Source organism: Sinocyclocheilus grahami, unplaced genomic scaffold (genome assembly GCF_001515645.1).
Source record: "Sinocyclocheilus grahami isolate Dianchi unplaced genomic scaffold, SAMN03320097.WGS_v1.1 scaffold799.1, whole genome shotgun sequence".
Classification (NCBI taxonomy): domain Eukaryota; kingdom Metazoa; phylum Chordata; class Actinopteri; order Cypriniformes; family Cyprinidae; genus Sinocyclocheilus; species Sinocyclocheilus grahami.
The window spans coordinates 255,409-266,793 of record NW_015505978.1 but is presented as its reverse complement, the minus strand read 5'-3'; the positions used below and the strand labels follow the sequence as shown (position 1 = coordinate 266,793).

General features: G+C 42.6%; 1 protein-coding gene across 1 annotated transcript in view; it reads left to right on the top strand.

Moving 5' to 3' along the window:
* Positions 1 to 5,096: 5,096 nt before the first annotated feature.
* The window catches only part of LOC107561937 (fibronectin type III domain-containing protein 4-like), a 33,294-nt gene continuing 27,005 nt past the window's right edge, over positions 5,097 to 11,385 (top strand). The window contains exon 1 of the mRNA XM_016246481.1: positions 5,097 to 5,514. Within this exon, the coding sequence (XP_016101967.1) occupies positions 5,439 to 5,514 (76 nt within the window). The 5' untranslated portion in view covers positions 5,097 to 5,438. The remainder of the gene's footprint in view (positions 5,515 to 11,385) is intronic.

Genomic DNA, 11,385 nt, shown 5'->3' with positions numbered 1-11,385 from the left:
CCCCGGCAGAGCAGAATTACGACGGTGGAAATCGGGAGTTGCTGGCCATCAAGCTCGCTCTGGAAGAGTGGCGGCATTGGTTGGAGGGTGCCAAACATCCATTCGAAGTGATCACAGACCACAAGAACCTACAATATCTCAGAGAGGCCAAACGTCTTAACCCAAGGCAGGTCCGCTGGGCTCTGTTTTTTACCCGCTTTCACTTTGTGGTCACGTACTGTCCAGGGACTAAGAATGTCTGAGTGGACGCCCTTTCCCGCCAACACCAGCCAGATCCTACCCCCAAAGAACCAGAGCCCATCCTGCCACCTTCCGTCTTCATGTCTCCGATTCAATGGGCCCTCACCAACCAGATTCGTGCCGCCACTCTCACCGAACCCGCTCCGCCGGGAGGTCCAGAGGGGAAGAACTATGTCCCATCCACCCTGCGGATAACCCTTCTGGACTCGGTTCACACCTCTCCGGGATCGGGACACCCAGGCTGTTGCCGAACCCTCTCGCTCCTCCAAAACCGCCACTGGTGGCCCCACATGGCCCGAGATGTCGCCTGGTATATCAAGGGATGTTCGGTCTGTGCCATCTCCACCACGCCACGTCGTCTGCCCGAAGGAAAACTAGTTCTGCTACCCATCCCTCGCCGGCCCTGGTCCCACCTGGGTGTGGACTTTGCCACTGACTTACCTCCCTCGAACGGATTCATGACCATCCTAGTAGTCGTCGACCGGTTCTTCAAATCCTGCAAATTAATTCCACTACGTGGATTACCTACCGCCCTGGAAACCGCAGAAGCCCTCTTCCAGCACGTCAGGAACTTCGGTCTCCCAGAAGACATTGTTTCAGACAGAGGGCCTCAGTTCATCTCCAGGGTCTGGCGAGGGTTCTTCTGCCTCCTGGGAGCATCCGTCAGTTTGTCCTCTGGATACCACCCGCAGACCCACGGGCAGACCGAACGGAAGATCCAAGAGATCGGACGGTATCTCCGGGCCTACTGTCATGACCATCAGGATAGCTGGAGCCAGTACCTACCCTGGGCCGAGTACACCCAGAATTCCCTGCGCCAGGAAACCACCGGACTCACCCCCTTTCAATGTGTGCTAGGTTACCAGCCACCCCTGTTTCCGTGGACCGAGGAACACTCGGAAGTCCCAGCAGTAGATCACTGGTTCTGTGAGAGTGAGAGGGTATGGGACTCAGCACATATCCATCTCCAGCGGGCCGTCCGGAGGCACCGGGCCAATGCGGACACTCGTCGGTCCCCGGTACATAGGTCCTTTCCCCGTAGCAAGGCGCATTAACGAAGTCACGTACCAGTTACACCTGCCTGCCCATTACCAACTGATCACGGACACCTGCACCCACTTACCACACCAGTCAAATACTCACTCACCTCAGTCACTCGTCGGCTGGTCTCAAGGTTACAAGCTGTTCTCTATGGGTTCCTTGCCTCCCGACCTACCTGTCACGCCTCGGATTCCTCAGTTCGCGGACGAAGGACCTCAGTGCCAAACCCAGATAAGACTGTGTTCTCTGCTTCCATTTATTCCTCAGTTGACTCTTTTCTGTTGGAAGCTCCTCCTAAGTTCCTCTGAATAAATTTCCCGACTTACGTTAACCTATCTGTTTGCCTCTTTGTCCCGGATGTGACAATAATGTAGTAAACAGTTAATGTTTCAGTTAAAGTCAGTTGTTCATCATTGTTGATTTAGTGATGTCATCATCCAGCTCAGTTCAGTTCTCTCAATAAGTCAACTATACTGCCAACAATGTAGTGTTCCCAAGTAAGCAAGCCAAAGGTGACAGTGGCAAGGAACCAAAACGCCATCAGTGACAGAAATGGAGAAAAAAAAAAACCTTGGGAGAAACCAGGCTCAGTCGGGGGGCCAGTTTTCCTCTGGCCAGATGAAGCCAGCATAATGTGGTTTAATTTCAGGCTGCAACACAAGTCAGATTGTGCAGAGGACTCGTCTGATTCTCGCGGTCTTGTGCTGATGGCCGTCTAGTTGACGAGGTCTTCGCAGTGGATCTGTCTCTAGTTGACATGCTCTCCGCTGACCTTCAGGGCTGTAGAGGTCATCTCTAGGTGCTGATCCACCATCTGGTCTGGATATGGACTGGATTTGAGTGGCTATGGTGACCTCGGAATAAGAATGAAACAGACTAATATTAGCATAGATGCCATTCTTCTTACGATGTAGTGAGTACATCAGGGTTATGGGAAGTGTTCCCGGTTCCGGTTGACCTAATTAATGCAGCCTAACATTCAGAGTTAGGGTGCTAAATAGGAAAAGGATCTGCTGCCTGCAGTTGATTTTGATATTCTAGGTATTATCAAATGGCCAGAGTTTTGATATCACAGCGGATGTGAAGGACTATAATGCGATAAGAGCTCACTCAAGTACTGAGAAGCTAAACCATTCAGGGCTTTATAAGTAATTAGCAAGATTTTAAAATGTATACAATGTTTAATAGGGAGCCAGTGCAATGTTGGCAGAACCGGGCTAATATGGTCCTACTTCCTGGTTCTAGTAAGAACTCTAGCTGCTGCATAATACCAAAGATCTGCAAACTAGCTGTTTAAGTTAGGAGAAGATGGAGAAATACTGGACAGAGCTGTTCATGAGACAATAACAAATATATATTTGGTGGATAAACTAAATGGCCCCTTAAGAAAATTAACCAAGGTTTTACTACAAAAAAAAAAACATGGTTACTATAGTTAAACCATGGTAACCAAAAAGTAACCATGGATTTGCTACAATAACCATAGTTTAATAATGGTATTTGTAGTAAAACTGTGGTTATACTAATGGTAATCAATACACCAAAAAGCAATGGTTACTACACTTTTACTATAATACATCCATGGGTAATATTTGTAAGGGGTGGATAAACTAAATAAATATTGCGTTAATGGAATGCACCTGAACTAGAGGGAAAAAAATCTTTGGGCATGCCTTGAATTGTTACAGCTTAATGTGTATAGACTTGAACAGGGGCTGAGGAAAATAGCGGCCTTGATTGAGTTACATGATTGAGTTACGCCTCAGCATTTATGGAGAACGAGTTCTGTCTGTTGCCAGGAGGCAATTCATCTCCTGATAAAGGAGAGGCAAAGATAGAATTAACTGATGAAGAATTAACTCTCAAAGGCCCATAACAAAGTAAAATACTTGTTGAAAGCAATTAAATAAAAAAAAATGTTTTACGAAAGAAGGGGTAAGAAGTACATTTAATGCTGTATCACAACAGCTTACTATGATCATATGACAGTTTCCTGACATTATTCTCTACAATTTAGGACTAAATTGAATAATTTTGCTAGTAAATATTTGATATACAGTATAATACAAATTTGATCATATCATGGTTAGTAATTGGAAAAGATTACATCCCTCAAAACTGTATAGAAAAATGCAACAGTGGGCTTTAGTTATCAACATTCTACTATATTATTTATAGATTGGAGCCTATTCAGTAAATCATAGACAAACTCCAAATGATTTTTCATACAGTTTTATGATTCTACAACATTCCTACACATCACTGACATCTTAAGGAGGCAAAGTACCTGAAATGCATATTTAGAGAAGCAAAAATGCATATTTTGACCTTTAAAAACCTTCCCAGTAAGATAGAAGGCGGAAAATCATTGCAGAGCAACCCTGTGACACTCTCTAAAGTTTAATTATGTCTACCCTCAAACCTATTGCAAAGACTTTTGTGAAGGCCAAAGCACTGGAGGCCTCTAAATTTTCAGATACTTTGCAGGTGGTCAGTGACGCGTACACTCTATGAAATTTTCAGAAAAATAGGACCTAATAGGCTGTTAATATGAGGAAATTTCCTGTATTGAGATTTCACAGGTGTTTTACCTGTACAGTATTTTGAATTACATTGTGTTGCATTTTAGGGTTAAAGGAGTTCGGAAACTTAACAGATAATGTCCTTGCAGACAATTATCAGCAGCCTAACTTTTCCGTTTTTCTACGGAATAGTTTTTTTGTTAAGGTGCAACGAAAAAGCAAGGTCAAAAAAGTTCCATTGTCCATTACGTGATGTCTGTAGCGATGTACTATGAACAGAGGTGGACAGTAACTAAGTACATTTACTTGAGTATTGTACTTAAGTACACTTTTTGAGTATCTGTACTTTACTTGAGTATTATTTTTTCTGGGAACTTATGACTTTAACTTCACTACTCTTGAAAGACAAATATTATACTTTTCACTCCACTACATTTCTATGAAAGTCCTCGAAGTAGAAAGTTGTAAGCAAAGCAAGTACTTCTGTACTTTTACTTGAGTAAAAATCTGTCTTTACAACTTTTACTTGTAACGGAGTAATATTTGACAAGCAGTATCTGTACTTTCACTCAAGTAATGGAGTTGAGTACTTTGTCCGCCTCTGACTATGAAGCAGTGATATGATATTTCACTGTGAAAAAAACTATGATATTTTTCTAAAAACCATTTGACCTGCTCTTTAAGTTAATTTGAAACCAAGCAGCCTGGTCAGCATGGTGATGAAACCAAGCAGCCTTCTGTTGGTCAGCATGGTGAATTCTCGTCCTGACCAACACAATACGAAATCTCTGTCACGCGACATTCCCCATCGCGTGGGTTCTCCAATTAAAATGGCTTGTAAATTCGCCGAATGTCGGTAAATGTGACCGCACCTTTACAGAGTAATTTCTGGACTATCCATTATATAAGAAATGATCCAAATTTCAGTCTCCTAGTCTTCACGTGAAGGCATTATTTTCCCAAAACTGACTCTAAAACAAAATATGTTATTTATTTTTATTATTTTGTTTTTGTTGTTGGCTGCGTGAATGAGGAAAAACGAAGATACCTCTTTCATGTAAATGCTTGGTTTCTGAAGGCTTTGAAACGAATGAGGGAACTCTCTGGAGTCTTGGCCATTGAGGAATGTAGTAACACTGAGATCTCCACAATTGTCAGGATGCGCGCACATTTATAAATAAATAAATCTGCTGTCTCTCTGGCGTTCGCATTCGCGCGCATCCGCGCTGGAGCTGACCGTGGTGCTGATCGCCGCACGCTCGCTCAAGATCACTGACATGCACGAGCCTCAGGACCTGAACACCTCCGACACCGAGACTGAACTTGACGTTCCCTCACTACCTTCAGTTTCGGAGGCAAGCCTGAAATAATCGAGCATGAATCTGAAGTGAGACGGAAGCATTTTGGAAGTCGAAGAATAGTCAATATTAAACCTGATGCTGTCATGGACGTTCCGGCACGTGTTTTAATAGGATTTGCGAACATGATGTCCATCATGAGATTTTTACTGTACTTCATTTAAGATGTGATTATTTGGATGAATTTATATTCATAATGTTGCTATAAACAAACCCGTTTAGAAGCAAAAGAAGATAACTATATATATTTGGATTCTTGGACATTTGAAGTGGAGATATGGCTCACGTTCTTGTCCTTGTTAACTCAGTCGGACTGTTGCTCTTCGTTAGTGAAATGTTTCTGGTGGGAGCAAGTAAGTTTCTTCTTACTATGAAACATTTTTCTGATAAGCAGCGTTCTGTCTTGTATTGAATGGATGCACGTGAGCTTCTGCAAATGAGATGAACTGAATCTTTGCTGGTATTGCTTGGATGCTCTGTGTTGGGGGTCGTTGTGCGTCTGTGAGCAAAATCATGCCATGCAATAGGTTACATAAATCGGTACTTTCACTGTAAGTTTTATAGTGGTTATGCAGTATATTACAAATTTGGATTGCAAAAGATTAGTTTGATTCTAAAATATTAAATCAATATTATATCAAATCTATATAATCGAAAATGGCCCCCATAATGCTGGTCAGAATAAACATAACGATCAACCTCTCAGCTGCAGCTGTATTCTACAATATATCGCATTGAATAGAAGATTACTTAAAGTTCATTGTGTATTACAGAAAATTTAATAGTAAGAAATAACTGTTAACATTCATGTATTTTGGTAAAGACTTTTACCCAAAGCGACTTATGTTGCATTCAAGGTATACATTTTAGCAGTTCATGCATTCCTTGCGAATCGAACCCATGACTTTGCTGTTGCCAGCACCATGCTCTACTGTTTGAGCTACAGGAATACTTGAACCTTGTAAAATATGGGGACCTTGGGGAATTTTCAAGCATGACATGAAGGTATGGAAGCATGTGAGGAAAATACTTTCCTGTGTTGTTCTGAACCTTTCCCTTTTTTCCTGATTGAGTCATCTGGGATTTTGTGGTAGCTTTGATAAGGCAGCAGTTGACACTTCTGTTCTCACAAGCACAGTGGTGAAATATGAACACTTCCAGTGCAGAAAGTTGCTCCTCAGAAATCAGGGCATCTCTCCTTTTGCAAAATAGATTACACCTGTCAAAGGAAACATAACAGGATAGTGCAATATTCATTCTCAACGGCTGCATATTTAAAATAATAGTTTACTAGGGCATATAACACTAAATAATCTATTCATTCATCTTTTCCCAGCCATGCATTAACATAAGTGCAATGTCAACATGAATGTATACAAACTGCAGAAGGTCATGTCCAGTACATGCATGGCACAACAGACACAATTGATTAAATTTAAACAGAGGGATCTGTGAGAAATTATGATCATGCAGTTTGAAATCTGTCCTAGTTTATCATTCAGAGCAGCTTCTTTGCAGAGATTTAGGACTGGAGAATAATTAAAATTCAACTTGGTTTCTTTTCCTTGAAAACTGACACCTGAATTGAGCTAGTTAGTGTCATGCAGAGCACAGCACTGCTCAAAATATTACAGCAAAATCACCCTTGATTAAAGGAATAGTTCACTCAAATACGAAAATCTGCTTAAAATTGACCCATCATCAGGCCATCCAAGATGTAGAGGAGTTTCATCATCGGAACAGATTTGGAGAAATTTAGCATTACATCACTTCCTACCAATGGATCCTCTGAGAATGAGAATTCAAGCAGCCCAATAAAAACATCACAATAATCCACACCAGTTCAGTCCTTCACTTAACATTTTGTGAAGTGAAAAGCTGTGTGTTTGTAATATAAAAAACCATCAAGACAATTTTAAAGGGATAGTTCACCCAAAAATGAAAATTACACCCTAATTTTATTAACCCCCGCAGTTGTGTGGAGCAATTTTTTTTTTAGGATGTATAGATGCAGTTTATTGGACTTCTCGGACTATTGAATATCACCCATTCACTGCCTTTATAAAGCTTGGAAGAGCCAGGACATTTTTAAATTTAACTCCGATTATATTTATCTGAAAGAAGAAAGTCATATATACCTAGGATTGCTTAAGGGTGAGTACATTTTGGGGTAATTTTCATGTTTTGATGAACTATCATTTTAATTTAAAAAAATAAAATAAACATGAGTCCTCTATCTATAATATTGCTTTCTCCAGTGAAAAACGTGTCTCATCTGAATCTGGGGAGAAATATGCACAGATCAGGCACCATTTACAAGCAAAACTTGTCTAAACATATCTGTTGGTGGATTTTGATGTGAGAGGACAACAAGGGATGGCCTTTTTCACGGGAGGAAGCGTTATTATGGATTATGGACAAATTATTTGGCCAGAAGAGACAGTTTAAAATGCTTTAATGATGGATTTGTTTCTTACAAACATGCAGCTTTACACTTCACAAGGTATTAATTAATGGACTGGAGTCATGTGGATTACTTGTGAATTATTTTATCAGATATTTGTACTCTCATTCTGATGGCACCCTTTCACTGCAGAGTATCCAGCCATTAGTACCAGACCTGATGCACTTATGTCCAGATGGAAAGCCTTCCCAGCACAGTAGAAGCTGTTATCACTAAAATGTTAAACTTAAATGTTCAGCAGGCACATATGGGTGTGGTGTTCATGTGTTCGAATACTTTTGGCCATGTAGTGTATATCTGGAGGATTTGTGCTGAAATTGGCTGCCTGTTAAAAATTGTCTGACTTCCAACACCTCATCTAGCCCGTAGTGAGGTGGCAAGAGAATTGCATCACCGGGCCCGACCTGGTGGACCGTGGTCACCAATTACATTGACCTTAAACTGCCACACTGCCCAATTCCACCTCTTGTGGACCCAGGGAGAGGAAGTGTTCACCGATCACAGCTAGTACATTTTCATATGTTTGGACAGACACTGAACATGTTTACAAATCCTTTAAAGGGGTCATATGATGCGATTTCAAGTTTTCCTTTCTCTTTGGAGTGTTACAAGCTCTTGGTGCATAAAGAAGATTCAGCCACGCCTACCTAAAACGGCTCGTTCTAACACGCCCCCACATACCTACGTCGCTATCTTGGAAGATTTGCATAACGCCGCCCAAATGTTCACGCAAAGAAAGAAGGCGTAACTTTTATTCTCGCTGTAGTTTTGTTGTTTCTGCTGCCATGTCGTAAAGATGCTGTGTGCTTCGTTGCGAAAGCGAAACTACTTTGTTTGGTCTTCCAAAAGAGGACGATATCTGCTTCGTCATGCCTAGAGCTGATCCGTGCTGGTTGCTGAGGAAATACTACAACTTTGCGCTGTCGATCGCCGGATTGGCTTTCACCGTGGACGAAGCGGATTCCAGCCCGGGGTCGTCACATGCCCTTCCAGACGTCGTTCTCAAGCCCACCCGCCTCAGCTCACTCTAACACTCCGGCCGTTCCTCACTTTATCCCCCGGCCTCTGCTCACTGTAGGCCGGCGTGTGTGATGCTGTTTCGTTTGTGAAAGCGAAACTACTTTGTTTGGTCTTTCAAAAATGGACATGACTAGAAATCAGTGGTTAAGTTGTATTTACAACACTGTTCCAGAACACTTCAACCCAAATATTCAGATGTGTGCAGCACATTTTAAGGAGGACTGTTTCCTGATCCTGGAAGAGTAGACTACAATGCCGGCTGTTCTGACTCAAATACTTTAAGTATGTTTTTTATATTTAAAGAGTTTTTATATTTTATATATTTAAAGCGAGTTTTTTGGGCAGTGTAGAGTAGGGCTTGTTGTTTGTCATTTCTCCGATCACAAATGCAGACATGGTTTTATGTTTATGTTTGCGGCACAACGCAACACGTAAAAAGACAGTATAAATTATTATAATCCATAATTATGTCCCCACTGGATGGTTTTAATGTTTTTGAATCATCGCTCCAGCCTGGCAGGGCATCATCACAATATGGTAAGGGGCGTAACATTTCAATCACAACGCACTGGATAGCTGGCCAATCACAGCACACCTCGCCTTTTCAGACTGATGAGCTTTGTAAAAATCGACGCGTTTCAGAAAGGCGGGGCATAGAGGAGAAACAATAATGTACAGTATGTGGAAAATAATGTGTTTTTTTAACCTTAAACCGCATAAACACATTTAATTACACCAAATACTGTTCTTTTTAGCAGCATCATATGGCCCTAAGGTTTATAGAATATATTATGAAATGAATCAGTTGATTTTATTGTATCTATAATAAATAAGATTATTTAAATATTTTAATTTTTTGATAGCACACAGTCAAAAATCAATACATGAGCATGTTAATGTTACACTGTGAAACCACTTATATTTCATATGCATACTATTAAGATGACTCTGTATATGCTGTGTGTGTGTGCTGTATATACTGGTGATTATTGATGACATCTAGCTTGAAACAAAGAAAAGCAAAAATGTGTGCGTTCAACATTTCCACACAATAAAATAAGGATTCAGTCTCCACATGTTCAGTCTTTTGTGTGCGTGACTCTTATATTATGTGTCTTTGAAAAGTGAAATATAAGGATATAAAAATGTAATTATAGAGAAACATCAAGTGTAGGATACTAGTTTCAGATCTAATAGAAAACAAAATAATGATCTACAAGGACAAGAAAAATTTTACTTACAAATTATACTCAGAAAAAATTGTGCACAAATTCTACCCTGTGCATTAGTGATGGGGAAAGTTTAGTGATTCTTTGTCACAGTGTCTGGTTGTGGTGCCCTGGACTGGCCACTTGAGGGCGCTCTTCCGGTTTCTATGTTTTATGTGTTAAACTCCATTTCACATAGTCCCTTGCTTGTTAATTCTGTTCTGATCAGTAGCACCTGTTTATTGTTTCCTATCATGATCACCTGTTTATCATTTACTCATTATCCCATCTATATATACCATGCTCACTCTGTCTGTCATTGCTGCTAGATTGTGTATTGTCTTCTGCGTTCATAGTTGTCTCATGTTCATCGTGTTTTCTGTTCTCTGTTTTGGATTACCTTTTGCCACGTTTTTGTTCTGTTCTGTTCATTTGTTACTTTCATTAAACTGCACTTGGATTTACCTTGTTTTCTCCTGGGATTCCGTGACAGAATCTAGCAGCCACTACAAGATCCAGCAGTTTGTTTTTCTTTTCACCTTTTTTTTGTGGAACATGGACATTCGTATTATTCCTCCTGCTTCGAAGGAGCTTAAGGCTCGGCTCCGGATGTTGGCGGATCTTTGCCAACAGGGGATGGAGATTGGGGGTTTCGCTCAGACCTTTTGGAACTTTGCGGTAGGGATGGAACTTTATGACTCCAATTTAAAGAAGATTTTTAATGATTGTTTAGACAACCCTGTGCTTCCTCGGGAGATGGGTGGGCTTAAGATTCTTGACTTTTGGGGGTCTCATTGAGTATCTCCATTACCGCAACTTGGTATTGTCATGTCGGTCTGAGTCCCTTGCAGTGCCCCCAGAGATGCCCGCTCCAGTGGATGGCGAATCATCATGTCTCAGTCACGCAAGCGAGGGTCAAGGAGGAGGGCAGCAAGGTCCACTCCAGTTCTCCCGGAACCCGCTCCAGTCGGGGAGCTCACAGAGCCCACTCCAGAGCCCGCTCCAGTCCGGGAGCTCACAGAGCCCACGCCAGAGCCCGCTCCAGTCCGGGAGCTCACAGAGCCCACGCCAGAGCCCGCTCCAGTCCGGGAGCTCACAGAGCCCACGCCAGAGCCCGCTCCAGTCCGGGAGCTCACAGAGCCCACGCCAGAGCCCGCTCCAGTCCGGGAGCTCACAGAGCCCACGCCAGAGCCCGCTCCAGTCCGGGAGCTCACAGAGCCCCCCCCCTCTGTCCTTCAGACTCCCACTAAGCGGCGGAGGGTGAGAAGCAGGACAGGAAAACCCACCCAAGAGCCCGCTCCAGTCCAGGAGCTCACAGAGCCCACGCCAGAGCCCGCTCCAGTCCGGGAGCTCACAGAGCCCACGCCAGAGCCCGCTCCAGTCCGGGAGCTCACAGAGCCCACGCCAGAGCCCACTCCAGTCTGGGAACCCACAGAGCTCATTAAGGAAGCCACTCCAGTCCGGGAGCTCACAGAGCTCATTAAGGAAGTCACTCCAGTCCGGGAGCTCACAGAGCCCACTCCAGAGCCCGC